We start from the raw sequence: 16685 nt of genomic DNA, 5'->3' as shown, positions 1-16685 counted from the left end.
AACAGGGTATTTCCCTAGTCAATGAAGAAGAATTTATCAGTATATGTACTGATAACTAATACTAGTGGATAAAAAGAAGCTAATTTGTATACTATTTTAATTGAACAATTTGTGATTTATGTGAATTAAATGATAATAATAATAATAATTATTATTATAATTAAAGTATGGTAAATTACCCGCTCTTCATCGTTTGTATAGTGATTACTCATAAATTACATAATCCCAGTACATTTTTTAGTATTTTTCGCGACTCGGTTTTTTTTTCAGTGGATATTGATCGAATGAAAAATTCATATAAGCTTTATTATGGTTTAGAATATTAAGACTCTTGAGTATTAGATCTTTGAATCCATTCATAAAAATTATTGATCCTTCATCATGTCTTTCTTATCCAAAGTTGGTGAAAGATTCAAGTTTGATATCAAAAGACTTCCTAAGTCATTAATGACTAGATATGAAAAGAAATATCGTCAAGGTCAACCACATTTTATGAGAAGTCCTTTTAAATTAGATCTTCAAGAAGATAATTCAGTTCCAAAAGAATTTGAAAAATTAAAATATTTAATTGGTGATAGAGTCATGATTATTAAAGGTCCAAAACAAGGTAATATTTGTAAAGTTTCTCGTCATGTTGAAGGTAAAGGTTATATATTAGATGAAAATGGACCAACAAGTACAGTTGCAGTTCCAAAAGAATTATGGCAAGATGAACAAACTTCTCATGTGATTACATTCCCAAAAGCTGTGCATCAAGATAATTTAAGATTAATTGCTGAAATAGATGATGAAAAAACTGGTTTAACTAAAACAGTTGCAGTTGATAATTTAAAATTTATTGGTAAATATTATGATGAAGATTATAAAAAAGTTTTAAAATATAGATGTGTTGCAGGTCAAGAAGATTTAGTGATTCCATACCCAAGACCAGAACCAATTGAAGATGATGCTTTAAGTACACCAGTTGATGTTGTTAGAGAACGTACACATTTCATTGAATCAGCAGTTAGAAATTCAATTCCTGAAGCTGCTTTACTCACATTAAGAAACCCATATTCTAAACATAAACGTACTAAATTAACTAAATTAGAAGCTAAGAAATTAACACCACCAAAGATGCCATTATCAGAAACTAAGAAAGCATACTTGGCTGAAAGAGAAGAATTGAAGAAATTACCTAAGTATAACATTACTGATGAAATGAAGACATTCTTGGGTGAAAAGATTAGAGAACATGAAAAAGTTAAAGCTAAACAATTGGAAGAAGCTGCTAAGCTATCGACCAAAAGATTTTTGTAAGATAGAAATTAAGAGATACGTTGTATGAAGTTTATTGTATATAGGATATAAATAGCATTGGAAATATTCAATCTTTAAGTGTAGAATGTAGGGAAAAGGTAACTTTGAACTCCTATAATACCATAAGTCATATCTAGTTTTGACTTTCCTAATCCGTTGCCAGTAAAAGATGGTCCCAAACGTTGCGAATTGCAGGCTGTTCGTTATATATCTCATTAGATCTACGATGAAAAACATCTCATTGTAGAAAGGAAAAAAAAACCAAAAATTGAAGCACATAATGAGAAACTGCAAACTTCAACTCAGCGGTAAACTGATAAACATCACCAACTTTTGATACAAAGACCAAAGGAAAGATGGATTTCAACCCAGATGAGCTTCCATACGTGAATCCAAACGAGGAGCGCAGAGTCGCTTTGGTCACTGGAGGGAACAGTGGGATAGGCTGGTTCACAGTACTTCACTTGTATTTGCATGGTTACGTTGTTTATATTGGCGGTAGAAGCTTTACCAGAGTTAGTAAATGTATCAAAGAGATTGAAGAAGAAGCTAATAAAAGAAGAAGCGCTGTTATAGAAGAAGATTTAAATCAAAGGTTTCTTGGTGAACTACGGTTTGTGGAAATTGATTTACTCAGTTTAAAATCCGTTGAAGAAGCTGCTATTGTGATGAATGCTACAGAACCAAGAATTGATTTATTGATATTAAACGCTGGTGTTATGGCTCTTCCCTATGGTCTTACAAAAGATAATTTTGAAATTCAATTCCAAACAAACTATATTTCTCATTTTCTTTTAACTCAAAGAATATTACCGTTAATACAAGGAAGAATAATATTTGTATCATCTGTGGGTCATCATTTTGAAGTAACGCCATTTGATAGAAGCTGGACTTTTAATTATAAACCAAACATCATTTTCACTTGGTTTAGATATGCAATGGCTAAAACATCAGGTATTCAATATATGAAATTATTATCTTTGAAACATCCTGAAATTCATTCATATTCGGTACATCCAGGATTTGTTATGAATACAAACTTATTTAGTTATTGGACTAGATTACCTATATTTGGTGTGTTTTTTTGGTTATTTTTCCAAGTATTTGGTTATTTCTTTGGTTGTTCAAATGAAGAAGGAAGTTATGCAACTTTAAAATGTGCTTTATCACCTGAAACTTTACTTGAAGAAAATGGAAGTTATTTTAAATTTGGTGGTAAAATTTCTCAACCAAGTCGTGTTGCTTCAAATATAAATTATGCTGCTTCAAATTGGGTTTGGACAGTTAGAGAATTACGAAATCGTGGGTTTGAAGATTTAAGTTAAATTATTATATTATTTATTTCCTTCCTTTAAAAATTATGTTTTCTACTAATCATTATAAGTTGCATTTCATCATTGCAAATTTAACATCATTTCATTTATTCTTTTTGCATTCTAGTCTTAATATGTTATATAACTACATTTCGAAAACTTTAATTTTATAAATTCATTCTATTCATGAAAATACTATGTAGCCTTTATACAAAATTATTTTTTTTTTTTGCTTTTCAACAACCTTTCTATAAGCAAAACGAAAATTAAAAAAATCTATAGCACAAACAATTTATCGGTAGCTTGCAAAAAAGAATTAAGTTTAAAAAACTTATTCAATGTTATTCATCAGCAGACCTGGTTGACCTGGGACAGCACTATCAATGATTTTACCAGTGATTAAAATTGGAATTTCTTCACCAGTGAAAATATCTTTACCAACTTTAGCACCATTCTTGAATGAAATAATTTGAACTTGTTCAGTTTTAACCAGAGAAGCAGCACGTTTGATATTATCATAAGCCTTTTTAATAGTTTCAACTTCACTAAAGTTTAATTCTCTGTTGAAAACAACTTGTGGAGATTCTTTAGTTAAACGTTGTTTCAAATTACTAATGAAAGGCATGGCACGTTTCATATCTTTACCAACTTTTTCCTTGATAACACTGTTATCATTTAATGATTGTCTTTCAAACAGTTCACGAACTAATTCAATATAATTGTTTTGCCATTCTGGGAATGATTCAGAAACAAAAATAGTTAATTTAACTGGTTTTGAAGCATCAAGTTCACTTGGTTTACCTTTCTTTTTCTTTAACAGAGCACCTTCAGTTTCACGAATTGAACGGTTCAAGTAACGAATGTATTCTAATGATTCAGAAATTGATAAATCAACTGGTTTATTAGCTCTTGGGAATTTAGCATCTTGAACTGTAGTCTTATGACCTAAAACATCACGATAAATGTATTCAGCAAAATGTGGAGCAATTGGAGTTAATAATAAAGCTTGAGTTTCAATATAACGAGAAACTAAATCACGATGCATAACATCTGAAGTTTCACGATAATAATCACGAGCAGTTTGGAAATCGAATAAACCATATTTCAAAGCAGCTTTATAGTTACTTTCATCATATTGTTTATAAGTTTGTTCAATTAAATCATTCAATTCATTTTCAAATGCAATATCAAAGAAGTTGAATTCACCAGTTCTGAAAGAATCAATGTTCTTAATGGTTTCTTCTGACCATTCTTTCAAAGTGGTTAATCTTAAAATAGCAGCATTAGCACTTGATTCTTCAAAGTTGGCATCTTCAACACTATCACCAGCATCAGCTAAAGCAATACGTGAAGCATCAGCACCGAATTTTTCAACAATTTGTTCTAAAGTCATAAAGTTACCAGTTGATTTAGACATCTTGTTGTTGTTCAACATTAAATGACCGTTAGCACGGATACCCTTTGGCCATAATCTTTTTGGGAAAATAGCAGTATGAGTATAGATAAAGAAAGTCAAATGGTTTGGAATTAAATCTTTACCAGAAATTGAAACATCTAATGGATAGAAATATTCAAATTCTCTTCTTAAACGTTGTAAATGTTCAATTGGAATATCAGTTTTGATATCATCTTTTCTTAAGAAAATGTAATCAAATACATCACTAGTTAATTGATCAGCTTTGATACCTAATTCACCAATTTCTCTACCATAGAAATCTTTATGTAATAAATGAGCAATAGTATAGAATGATTGATAAATTGTAGAATCTGATAATGATTCAACCAAATATTTTTCATCCCATGGTAATTTGGTACCTAAACCGTATGAACGTGAAACAGCCCAGTTGTTTAACCAATCTAAAACACCTTCAAATGCATTTCTGGTTTCAGTAGTGAAAGTGTTCATGTTGTGTAAAGCTTCTAAAGCTTCAGCTTTCCATGATTCTTCACCATAATCAACATACCATTGATCTTCTAATGAAACAATACATTGATCACCTGAACGTGAGATAACTTGACCTTCTGGTTCGTTGTAAGCGAAAGCTTCACCTGCAGCAATTAAATCAGCTTTAACTTTTGGTTTAGCAACTTCAACTTTTTCACCTTTGTATGGGCCGTATAATAAAGTACCATTGTAGTAACCTTCTTTGTAAGCAGCTTCTTTAGCTTTGGCTAATTGAACAGCATCTTTTGGTGATTGAATTTTCAATTCGTTACATAAGAATTCAGCACATTTATCACCGTACTTTTCAGTATGAATTAATGCAACTGGTTCTTGAACCCATTCTTTTTCAATACCATAATATTCTGGTTTGTTTTGTAAATCTCTGGTGGTAATGTAATCATCTGGAGAATCTGATGGAACACAAGTAACAACACCAGTACCTTTAGTAGCCAGAACAGTTTCCATAGGTAAAACTCTTAATTCTTTGTAAACAGATAATGGAGCTGAAATTTTAGATCCAATTAATTTCAAACCGTTAACAATGGCTGTAGCTTTGTAATCAGCACGTTTTGGAGTTAATTTTTGGAAACTCATGTTTTTGTAAGCACGTTCAGTTGTGATGAAATAAGCATCACCATTATCATAAATACCATAATCAATTTTTGGTGAAACAAAACAACAAGTTTGACCGTACATAGTTTCTGGTCTTAAAGTAGCAGCAATTAAGTAAACTTTTTTAGATTTGTCCAAGTTTTCAGTAACTGTTGGGTCAGCAAATTCTGTGATTTCAATTTTGATACCAGTGTATTCTTGTGGAGTGACACCTTCACCAGATTGTCTATCATGATCCATACAAGCTTGACCATCTTTTTCAGAGTAAATAGTGTATCTTTCACCAAACTTTATTCTACCGATATCCTTTAATCTGGTAACTTGCCATTTAACGAATTGATCATAGTATGGGTTAACATCAGTTGTGATCATAGAACGACGCCAATCGATACGAGCACCAAAACTGTCACAATCTTTTTTACATAAAGGTGGAAAATATTCTAACCAATAGTTGGCATCAGCAAATTTGATAACATCTTCTCTTTTGATACCTAATTGTAACATAATTTCAAATTGGAATTTACCACGACCTTGTTTAGCAGCAGCTTTTGATTTCTTAGCTTTAAATTTAGTTAAATCTTCAGATTTAGCTTGTTCTTTTGGTGCAGCTGGTTCTTCATCTTCATCAGCTGGTGGGGCACCTAAGTAATCTTCACCAAATTGTTCAGCTTCACGAGCTAATTTATCAGCACAAGCAGCAATTGGCATACCTGTACAATGGAAACCTAGCGGGAAAAGAGCTCTTTTACCTCTCATACGTTCAAAACCAACACTGAATTCAACTTTAGATAATGTGAAACAATGACCAGCGTGTAAAACACCGTTCATGTATGGATAAGCCATGGAACTCATGAATTTAGGGTATTTAGCATGTAATTCTTCAATGTCAATTTCAACATTTTCTTGTTCTAATGATGGAGCATCTTGTTCGAATAATTTTTCATCCGCCCAAACTTGTTGGTATTTTTTTTCAATGTCTGTTAAGACATCTCTTCTCTTGGTCTATTGAAGCAGTAATGTTAGTATTCTGCAAGTTATGACAAAGTGTTGAAGTTGATGTTTCTTTCATGATAAAATCAATGATTTGTAAAGGCCATCATACAACCTTTGGGCATTTTTTCTAAAAAAACTTTCAAAAAAAAAAGACATCAATCACTTCAACACACACACACAAATAAATAATTACTCACATTTTCAAGAACAATTGTCTTAGCGTCAGCCATATTGGATGATATGATAAGCTAATCTAATGCTATTGATGTTTGATATGAAAGTAAATCAAATCAAGATCAAAATAATCTCTGTTCGCTCAATTTAGTCACATAATTTCAAATTTTCTAATTAACGAAAAAAAGATCTCAAATATTAGTGCCGGAAACGGGCCGGGTTACGTTCTTAACTATGGAAGACGTCGTAAGGGCCGCAGACACATAGAGAATTATATGGAGTTCAACAGAAAAATGCGTCAATTTACTGAGTTGTATATTTAAGAATTGAGTTGTTCACTTTATGCTAATATTTGTACATTAAATCTATATTCATAAACAGTTTAACGTTCGAAAAGACCATCATCTTCGAAATCATCTTCGAAATCGTCTTCATAACTATCATAATCTTCAGAATCACTTTCAGATTCAGATGATGATTCTTCTTGTCCTTCAATAAACAAGTTAGTTAATGTTTCACCTTTGATATTGGATCCTTTGCTAACACTATAACTACCTTCAATGTTACAGTTTACCAATTTAGATTTAGCATGAATAATGGCACCTTTACCAACAATACAATTTTCCAAGACAACATCATCTTCCAATTGCACACCATCCAAAATAACAGATCCAGTAAGACGAACACGTTTACCAATCTTTGCGTGCTTACCAACAACTGTCTTCTTGACACTTGTACGTTCACCTAATGTTGTATTTTCACCAACAACAGAATCTGCACCGATTGTAGCAGCACCTTTTTCTTTAGCTTGTGGTGGTTGTTGTTGTGCTTTTGCTTTCAGTCTCATGATGTAACGGTTAGCTTCCATATAAGCTGGTAAATTATCAGCTCTAACAAAAGTACATTGGGATGGTAAATTCAATAAACTAACTGTTCCTTTTGGTTTTGAGTGTCTCCAAGAACGACGGGCCAAGTCTCGAAGTATCTTAGTTAATGATTTTGTTTTGTAATCTTCAGTTTCTTCTTGAACTGCATTGATAGCTTCAGTTGAAAAGAAGTATATGAATGAATCTAATAATTTTGTTGAAACATTTGAATTAGGGTATCTCCAAATCATTTGAGTTCTAATTTCCAAGAACTTTGAAGCTTCCACAGAATCTTTTGCATATATATCTAATAAATGATCATCATCTGAGTAAACTGTGTAATAATTGGTCAGATTCTTTTTGTCTATACTTTCAAACTTGTTATGGTAATGAACTGACATTGCAATATCTTCATCATTTCTGTTTCTAAATTCTTCAATTAGCACCTGTGGTGGTAAGTCTGTGACGAAATCACATGGTAAAAATATCAAATTTGAATGATTTGCTTTTTCAATAAATTCACTTAATATACCACCAGTAGCATCACCATCGAATTTGACAATATTTATATGACTATGTATGTTTTTTGGTCTTTTTGTCTTGTAAGCTTCAACAACCGATGTGATTTCAACATTACTTTCTGAATCACCAACAACAGATACTGTACCAAATGGAGCTTTGTCACACCATTCTAAAACATATTCAATCATTGGTTTGTTACCAATCGGTAGTAAAGCTTTTGGTATACCAGTTTCTCTGGTCATAGATAGAGGACTTAATCCTCCACCTTTACCACAGCATATAACAGCGTGAAATTCCATATTCTATATCAGTTTATGTTATGAAATATCGACAACTTAATTAAACTGTCTAAACTTGTGGTTCAATTGCAATAAAACTAAACTTTATCAAAAGCCAAATACTCATCATGACTGAACTCAAAATTTATTTGATCTTTTTCCAGCGCTAAACTAAGAATTTCCGAGGCCGCGAAATTTCTTGTCATGTGACTACAACTTTAGCCCTCGGATCTATTTTATTTTGGTGATCGAGATTTTGGGAACTTTTGATAAATTGCCACTTGAACTTGAAAGAACTGGTTGAAGTTTAACAGAATTCAATCACATTCCATTCAATTGTTTCTTTATTTGCAATTTTTGAAACTATCAATTCAAATATATACACAATATTACACAATTGAATCTTCAAAATGAGTGAAGAAAACGATCCTTTGTTAGCAGCTTTAGGAGCTGATCCATCAAACAATAATAACAATGGTGAAAACACACAAGAATCTCAAGATCCAGCTAGAGATAGAGCTTTAGGAAAGTTTAAAAATAAATTATTAGAACATAGACAATGGGATGCTCGTCTCAAAGAATTAAGATTTAGTATACGGGGACTAGAGAAAGATTTTGACAAAACAGAAGATGATATTAAAGCATTACAAAGTATTGGTCAAGTTGTTGGTGAAGTTTTAAAACAATTAGATGAGGAAAGATTCATTGTTAAGGCTTCATCAGGTCCAAGATATATTGTTAATTGCAGAAATTCCATAGATAGAACTAAATTGAAACAAGGTGTTAGAGTTGCATTAGATATGACCACTTTAACAATCATGAGAATCTTACCAAGAGAAGTTGATCCATTGGTTTATAACATGACTACATTTAAACCAGAAGAAGTTTCATTCGGTACTGTTGGTGGTCTTGGTGAACAAATTAGAGAATTGAGAGAAGTTATTGAATTACCATTGAAAAATCCAGAATTATTCCAAAGAGTTGGTATTAAACCACCAAAAGGTGTCTTGTTATATGGTCCACCAGGTACTGGTAAAACACTTTTAGCTAAAGCTGTTGCTGCTACTATTGGTGCCAACTTCATTTTTTCACCAGCATCCGCTATTGTGGATAAATATATTGGTGAATCTGCAAGATTAATTAGAGAAATGTTTAGTTATGCTAAAGAACATGAACCATGTATTATTTTTATGGATGAAATTGATGCTATTGGTGGTCGTCGTTTCAGTGAAGGTACCTCAGCTGATCGTGAAATCCAACGTACATTAATGGAATTATTAAATCAAATGGATGGTTTCGATTATTTGGGTCAAACTAAAGTTATTATGGCTACAAATAGACCAGATACTTTAGATCCTGCTTTATTAAGAGCTGGTAGATTAGATAGAAAGATTGAAATTCCGTTACCAAATGAAGCTGGTAGATTAGAAGTTTTCAAAATTCATACTGAAAAGATTTCAAAACAAGGTGAATTTGATTTCGAAGCCGTTGTTAAAATGAGTGATGGATTCAATGGTGCTGATATTAGAAACGTTGTTACAGAAGCTGGTTTCTTTGCTATTAGAGCTGATCGTGACTATATCGTGCAAAATGATTTATTAAAAGCTGTTAGAAAGGTTGCAGAAACCAAGAAGTTGGAAGGTAGATTAGAATATGAAAAATTATGATTAAACTTCAGTCATTAATAAATCTGCATACAAAATATAAATTAATTTTCTGTTTTGACTCATTTGTATATTAAACATTGAAATTCATAAATTAATCAATTTCAATCACTTCAATTTTTCTCTTTTTATTCTTGTACTTATCATTAAACTCTTGAGTAAGATGTTTTTTCAATTCTGCAAACTTGTTTTTGTAATTTTTTCCACAATAAACACAAATCTGATCAGATGTCTTCTTTACCTTTTCCATTGTATCAGCATCAAGCCTTTCATCTCCATCTCTTAAGGGTAAATCTTCAAAATTGACAAAGAATTTGGTTGTGAATGAATTATAATGTTGTTTGTGTTTCAGTCTCTCAGAATTGAAGTCTCTAGTTACTAAATGAACGTGTAAATTATTCATTGAAGGAACACTATGAACTCCGACTTGTATGAAATCTTCATCTTCTTCTATGTTAAATTCATCCCGTAGTCTTTTCAAAATTTTCTCTCTGATTTGGGATATTATTTTAGAAGTATCTTCCCTCAACTCTTTGTTCTTAAAAACAGTTAATGGGTTTTGTTTGGAGATTTTCAAGTCCTTTGGTAAGATCAAGTAATGAATTGTAGCTTTAGGGAAACCGTCTTTGATCACAACAAATTTATCATCTTCATACACTCTTGCTTCTTTTTCAAAGCTTGGATTCTTAATATAGTTTTCTAATGCGTATCTGAAACTCATAGCTAGGCTATTTGGTAATGATGGAATTAGTATTGGTAGTTCATATTAATATTGTGATGACAGTAAACTTTATACGCGCGCGACAATTTTTCATTATTGGCTATTCAACAGTATAAATTTTTAATCAACAATCCACCATGAACTACAATGACTTAACTAGCCCTACAACTTTGTTTCCAAATGATCATATTGATTACTTCTATCACAAAATCTATATATATTCAAAACCAATCTAGGCATCTTCCCCTTCTAAAACAACCAAAAATCCACCAACAAGATGTAAAGAACCACATACAAAGACATCCAAATTTTGGTCCTCTAATGATCTTATATATTTGATACTTGACTCAATATCATGGAATACATTTCTGTTGGACTTTGGATCTAATTTAGCCCATTCATCAGCCAATTCCTTTTGAACTTCTAATTTATCAACTGCATCTTTAGAAGTATTCATTGAGACTAAATCTGCTGAATATTTACCTGAAGACCATGTAACATTTGTAGTGAAAATGACTTCATCAAACTTCAATGGTGAAACACCATCAAATAAACGGGTTACTAACGCATTAGCATCCCTAGTTTGTTGATTGAATAACAAAACTCTTTTTCTCTTTGGATCTGTAACGCTCTTGAACCAGCCACTTGAAGCGTCAACACTTTCTTTTGTATGAGCACCATCAATGTACCAATTAATTTTATCTTCCTTGATGATTTGACATCTACCTGGCCAAAATGTTGTTTCCAAACCTTTTGAAGTTTTTGAGTCATCAACTTCAATATTCAATTTTTTCAAATGTTCAGTTGACAATGCGACGGCCAATGCAGCATTTTGTCTTTGGAAAGTACCTGGAATACCAATTTTGTAACCATTAACAGCATCTTCATCAACAACAGTTAATTCTGTATTTCTTTCGGTGGCTCTTTCCTCCAGGACTTTCATAGCATCAGCTTCTTGGGAGACACTGAATGCTTTAGCACCTTTTTTGAAGATACCACCTTTATTCCATGCAATTTCAGTGATTGTGTTACCTAACATGAAAGTATGATCAATACCTAAAGCTGAAACACCAGCAGCTGTTGGCTGTTCGATTATATTTGTTGAATCAAATTCACCACCAACACCAACTTCATAGATGGCAGTATTAACGCCTTCTTTCATGAATACATGGAACGATAACAGAGTCAAATACTTGAAATACATTGGTTTGATATCTGATCCCATATGTGGGAATTCTGTTTCATTTGATTGTGATGATGATAAACTATCCCAAACTTCGAAAAAATACTTAGTGAATAATTCTTCTGCAATTGGTTGACCATTAATTCTTATTCTTTCACGAACAGATTTCAAATGAGGAGATGTATATAAACCAATCTTTGGGATCTCTTTTTGGTATTGCATCAAGATGGATTGTGTAAATGCACATGTTGAACCTTTACCTTTGGTACCAGTGACATGGATTATGTTCAATTTGTTGAAATCTGAAGCCTTGTAACCAATTCTTCTTGTCCATTCCAGCATCTCAGGCATTGCCATAGCATTTTTGTTGATACCTGATTTCCTTATGGCCTCTATAGTGGCAAAGTTTGATTGAAGTGAGTTCAATGCGTTGATCGCATCCTAAAGATGTTTGTTAGTCATTGATCTCTCAATCCTATGGAGAATATAGCTCTAAGACTTCCAAAAGAATATACCCACTGTGTATGTGCGACGCATTGCCATGTTACCTTCTGAGGACATCAAGAGCACAAGATCACCAATAATCTAGCCAGTCGTCAAGTGAGAACTTGGTGATGGTTGGTTCAAAATGGAGGTTATAATTTTGCAAGATCTGACGATATGCTGACATAATCCGCGCATTAATTTTGACGTTTTGATTTCATCACATAAAACAACTCGAAATTTTGAGCTCTTCGCTTCTCAGTTTGACAGGTTTACGCTGAGTTGGACGTGTTTATTGAGGTTTCCCTGGTGGACAGTGGCATACATTCGCTGGCAAGAGATAAGAACTTTGGAATCTGCCGGGCTGCGCTGGGAACTCGTTGATCCGCCGTGTGCTATAAGTCTTCACCTGACTCTGGTTTGAGCTTTGCTTCATTTCAGATCAATAACTAGCATATTTGTGGGATTAAAGAGACCATTTCTCCAATATTGGTGGATAATCATCAATAAAATTCAACTAAGAATCACAAAATCAAATCCATAATCACATTTCCGTTGGTACTGCTGAAATAATATACTTTTAGGCTAAGCCGCATTTTTTGCATTGAGACATAACCATAACTTCAATATGATGATGAATGGTGGGAGAAATTCCAACAATGAGAAGGCAAGAATTGCAGAAAACTATAATAGACTCTATTCAGAGTTTTGCTCAGATCAAATCAAAGAAGTTGGTAACTATACAATTATTAAGCAAATTGGTGAAGGGTCCTTTGGGAAAGTATACTTAGCTAATCATAAATTGACACATACAAAAGTTGTTTTAAAAACTGGTAACAAAACTGATCCAAATCTTGTCAGGGAAATATATTACCATAGACAGTTCAAACACATTTACATCACGAGATTATATGAAGTTGTTGTTAGTGAAGGTATGATATGGATGGTTTTAGAATATTGTCCTGGTAAAGAGTTATATGATTATGTTTTGGGTTGTGGAAGAATACCCATTGAAAATGCTAAAAGATTATTTGCTCAAATAACGAGTGCTGTATTCTATGCACACTCATTGAACTGTATTCATCGTGACTTGAAATTAGAGAATATTTTGTTGGATAAAAAGAAAAATGCTAAATTGTCAGATTTTGGATTTACCAGAGAATGTGAGCAAAGAAACTTCCTAGAGACTGTATGTGGTACAACCGTTTATATGGCACCAGAACTTATCAAAAAGGAGAAATACGATGGTTTCAAGGTTGATGTTTGGTCATTGGGTGTGATTTTATATACAATGCTTTATGGACAAATGCCATTCGATGAAGATGATGAAAATATGACAGGTTTTAAGATCGTCAACACTGAACCCATATACAAAGAAGATATCCCACAATCTGCTATTGACCTTATCAAAAGAATGCTTAATAAAACACCAAGTCAAAGACCAAGTACTCTAGAAATTTTAAATCATCCGTTTTTGGAGAATGAAGGTTTATCAAATTTAGAATCAACGTTGTCTGTACTAAAATTAATGGCTAATCAAAAGCATTTCCATTCCAAAAGTGAGAAACATTTATTGAAAAAACTTAAAAGCTTAGGTATAGATACATATGCCTTACAGAAAAGTGTTATAAACAAGAAGGCCGATTCATTGTGTGGATTATGGGAATTGCTTTTAGAAAAGGAAAAGAAAAAACAAGGCAAGAAGTATAAAACAAGAAGTAGATCTGTTTTGAGGATAAGTGAATCAACTTCGAGAAGAGTCAGTCAATTTATGGATCCTGCTATGTCACCGCCATTAAGTAGAATTGTTAGTGGCATGAGTAACAAATCACATATTTTCAATGATCGCCAGAGTAATGGTCGTAATGATAATGAAATATTTAACGATTTCAGCAATAACAACAACAACAATAATAATAATAATAGCAATAATAACAAGAACAATAATCATAATAATCATAATAACAAGCAAGAATTTCAAGATAACAAATCTACAGGACAAAGTCTAAATAATGAATCGATTAACAGTCCTGGAAAGAAGAAGAATGGATTCATACAAAAATTCACTAAACTGTGGAAAAACAAAAAGCCTGAAATTTCAACCAATCATTCAGATTACCAAAAAACATCATTCGATAGCATGAACAAAGAGCATAAAGGTAATAGTAATCACACATCTCCTATAAAAAACCAAGACACTCCATCACATCAAAATAATAGTAAATTAACGATCACAGCACCATCATTTAAAAGTTCTCCAAATACATTAACAATCCATGAGCCTAAATCACCAACAAGATCATCCAATTTCGATTCTAGAGCGGGTCGTCCAAGACCAGTTTCAATGATTTCAACACAATCTGTTGTTTCCAATATGACAAACTTTTCAGATATGAGTGTTGGTAGTTTTAATACAACAAACTCTGAAAATCTAACAAGACCACCATTCACAAGGAAAAAATCATCAGATACTTCATTATATAGTAAAGGTGCTACTGCTAGAAGATCATTAAGTCTGATCTCGAGCAATTCAAGTGCATCTGATAGAAGTTCAAGAAAAGGTTCATTATATGATCAATCAACATCTTCAAGTTTCACAGCTAGAAACAATAGAGGTAGAAAATTTAATGAATCCGTTTTCCCTAAAACTTTTAAAAGAAGGAAATCACCATTAGGTATACCACCATCAAGTAAATTCAAACGTTCAAAAGCCTTCATTATTGAAGAAGAAGAAGATAGTGAAAATAACGGTGAAGATAACGTGGATGTTGATGATGATAATATGGAAGATATTGAAACTGATTTAGAAAACTTGGGAATTGGTGAATCTACAAGACTTGCATCGGATTTTGAAAGTGATGTCTCAGAAAGAGGAAGACAACTGTAAAAAAGCATATCTACACAATAAAGACTATTCAGTTCTTTGATTTTATTTAACTTATGTAATGAATTTGATGTTTGATTTTGTACTGAGCCATTTGATCTGTATTATTTCTCTGTTGTGATGTTCATACCTAAACTTTGTAATAATGTAGCAGCTGGACCATTTGCACCACCTTCAGTTTGCAGACTTTTCAATAATTCTTGGATAGACTGGGTAGCATCTCCGGATGCAAAGTTTTTCAATAATTCTTCTTCATCACTATCAGGTTCATAATCCTCTTCATCTTGATCGTTAGTAACGTTTTGCTCATCATCTAATTTCATGTTTCTAAATGTTTCTAAATCCTCATCGGATAATTTCAATGCTTCTTTGGCGAAAAATTCAAAAAAATCATCTTCATCGATATCAATGTTCTCCTGGGCAAGATATTTTCTTGCTTCTTCATCTTCCTCGTCACTATCTTCGGATTCAGGTTCCAGTTCTTCAATTTTAAAATTTGTTGACTTTGTAAAGTCTTGTGGTTTATTTTCAACACCGTCAAGACCAGCATTTGTATCTTTGAAAAAAGTTTCAAGTTTAGATACCAAGTCATCATTCTCTGGATTTTCAGTTTCATTTGAATCATCAAATTTTATATTTGGTTCAACATACTTATCAATTCTCATAAGTCTGATCAATTCTTTTTGTAAGACATCACCTTTAAGATTGAAATCTTGGATCTCCTTGTCTGTTGGTTTATAATCTAATTTAATATTGGGATTTTCATTAAGATATTTTTGTAAAGATATCGTCACAAGTTTACCACCTGCTAATTTTTGAGATTCATTTTGTGATTTGGCATAAAAGTCTGTGAATAAATAGGCTAATGCGGTTGTCCTTATTTTTAAATCCACCAAGTCAGTGGTAGTTAAGTTTTCTGTTGCATTTCCACCTTGTATATCCTTACCATGAGCTATGACAGCTTGATTGAGTATGTTTGACTTCATTAATAACCCTGCATACTCTCTGGGTAGAGTAATTTCTAATTCAACTTGGCCTTCTAATGCCTTTGTTGGATATTGCTTCAGCTTTGATATTATGACTTTATCTAACTCAGCTATCTTTAAACATTTGTAAACAGCTCTATCCAAAAATTTTAATGCTTCTTTCATTTTCAATCCACGATCTTTATAATACTCTTCAGGTATGATTAATATTCTTCCATGATTAATCCAATCTCTATTTTTGGCATTTCCAGGTTCAATCCATTCTGGTAGTTGATCAGCACCTTCTATAAGTATTAATTCACCTTCATTATCGGAAAGATGTATGTATAAATCTTCATAAGTCTTGGAAAGTTCAAATAAAATCTGTGTAACCAGCCATTCATCATTATAATAATCACCAAATACCAATTTACCATAAATGTATTCCACATCATCATGTTCACACATTTCAAATTTCACAGGTTCTTGATTCCAAATATAATGATCTAGCCATGGTTCAAATCGGTTATGGATATCTGTTAGGACTCTTTGTAAGTTTGACTTGATTTCATCTCTTTCAAGCATTGGATCAATATGGAATATTGAAATCACCAGCGTCTCATTCTCTTGATAGAAGTTGTTGTCATCTTCCCATATACTTTCTGGTCCAACCTCATCGCTGAAATCCATCCTTTCACGTTTACATTCAATATGTTTTGAAGAATGTAAATGAAAATAAATTACAAAATCTTCATAAAAGTTTATACTGAATAAAAATTTCGC

General features: G+C 32.4%; 9 protein-coding genes across 9 annotated transcripts; 4 read left to right on the top strand and 5 right to left on the bottom strand.

The window, feature by feature from the left end:
* Positions 1–381: 381 nt before the first annotated feature.
* Positions 382–1299, top strand: MRPL40 (mitochondrial 54S ribosomal protein uL24m MRPL40; the record flags this gene model as incomplete). The annotated part of the gene is made up of 1 exon (XM_011276885.1): positions 382–1299. One exon carries the CDS (start codon positions 382–384, stop codon positions 1297–1299), a length of 918 nt encoding a protein of 305 aa, XP_011275187.1.
* Positions 1300–1655: 356 nt separating this feature from the next.
* ENV9 (Env9p) lies at positions 1656–2624 on the top strand (the record flags this gene model as incomplete). Its single annotated transcript, XM_011276884.1, has 1 exon — positions 1656–2624. The coding sequence occupies one exon, from the start codon at positions 1656–1658 to the stop codon at positions 2622–2624; it is 969 nt and encodes a 322-aa protein (XP_011275186.1).
* A 319-nt stretch (positions 2625–2943) lies between these two features.
* CDC60 (leucine--tRNA ligase CDC60) lies at positions 2944–6392 on the bottom strand (the record flags this gene model as incomplete). The annotated part of the gene is made up of 2 exons (XM_011276883.1): positions 2944–6146; positions 6356–6392. 2 exons carry the CDS (start codon positions 6390–6392, stop codon positions 2944–2946), a joined length of 3240 nt encoding a protein of 1079 aa, XP_011275185.1.
* Positions 6393–6718: 326 nt separating this feature from the next.
* On the bottom strand, positions 6719–8023 carry GCD1 (translation initiation factor eIF2B subunit gamma; the record flags this gene model as incomplete). Its single annotated transcript, XM_011276882.1, has 1 exon — positions 6719–8023. The coding sequence occupies one exon, from the start codon at positions 8021–8023 to the stop codon at positions 6719–6721; it is 1305 nt and encodes a 434-aa protein (XP_011275184.1).
* A 389-nt stretch (positions 8024–8412) lies between these two features.
* Positions 8413–9669, top strand: RPT4 (proteasome regulatory particle base subunit RPT4; the record flags this gene model as incomplete). Its single annotated transcript, XM_011276881.1, has 1 exon — positions 8413–9669. The coding sequence occupies one exon, from the start codon at positions 8413–8415 to the stop codon at positions 9667–9669; it is 1257 nt and encodes a 418-aa protein (XP_011275183.1).
* A 91-nt stretch (positions 9670–9760) lies between these two features.
* Positions 9761–10387, bottom strand: HNT3 (DNA 5'-adenosine monophosphate hydrolase; the record flags this gene model as incomplete). The annotated part of the gene is made up of 1 exon (XM_011276880.1): positions 9761–10387. The coding sequence occupies one exon, from the start codon at positions 10385–10387 to the stop codon at positions 9761–9763; it is 627 nt and encodes a 208-aa protein (XP_011275182.1).
* Positions 10388–10619: 232 nt separating this feature from the next.
* On the bottom strand, positions 10620–11927 carry MET7 (tetrahydrofolate synthase; the record flags this gene model as incomplete). Its single annotated transcript, XM_011276879.1, has 1 exon — positions 10620–11927. One exon carries the CDS (start codon positions 11925–11927, stop codon positions 10620–10622), a length of 1308 nt encoding a protein of 435 aa, XP_011275181.1.
* Positions 11928–12681: 754 nt separating this feature from the next.
* Positions 12682–14940, top strand: BN7_2492 (non-specific serine/threonine protein kinase; the record flags this gene model as incomplete). The annotated part of the gene is made up of 1 exon (XM_011276878.1): positions 12682–14940. One exon carries the CDS (start codon positions 12682–12684, stop codon positions 14938–14940), a length of 2259 nt encoding a protein of 752 aa, XP_011275180.1.
* A 101-nt stretch (positions 14941–15041) lies between these two features.
* Positions 15042–16592, bottom strand: BN7_2491 (uncharacterized protein; the record flags this gene model as incomplete). The annotated part of the gene is made up of 1 exon (XM_011276877.1): positions 15042–16592. One exon carries the CDS (start codon positions 16590–16592, stop codon positions 15042–15044), a length of 1551 nt encoding a protein of 516 aa, XP_011275179.1.
* Between the last annotated feature and the right edge of the window lie 93 nt (positions 16593–16685).

The sequence above is a fragment of the Wickerhamomyces ciferrii genome, contig 00058 (genome assembly GCF_000313485.1).
Source record: "Wickerhamomyces ciferrii WGS project CAIF00000000 data, strain NRRL Y-1031 F-60-10, contig 00058, whole genome shotgun sequence".
Lineage (NCBI taxonomy): Eukaryota > Fungi > Ascomycota > Saccharomycetes > Phaffomycetales > Wickerhamomycetaceae > Hansenula > Hansenula ciferrii.
The sequence above is the reverse complement of the archived record's forward strand: the minus strand, read 5'-3'. Positions and strand labels throughout refer to the sequence as shown.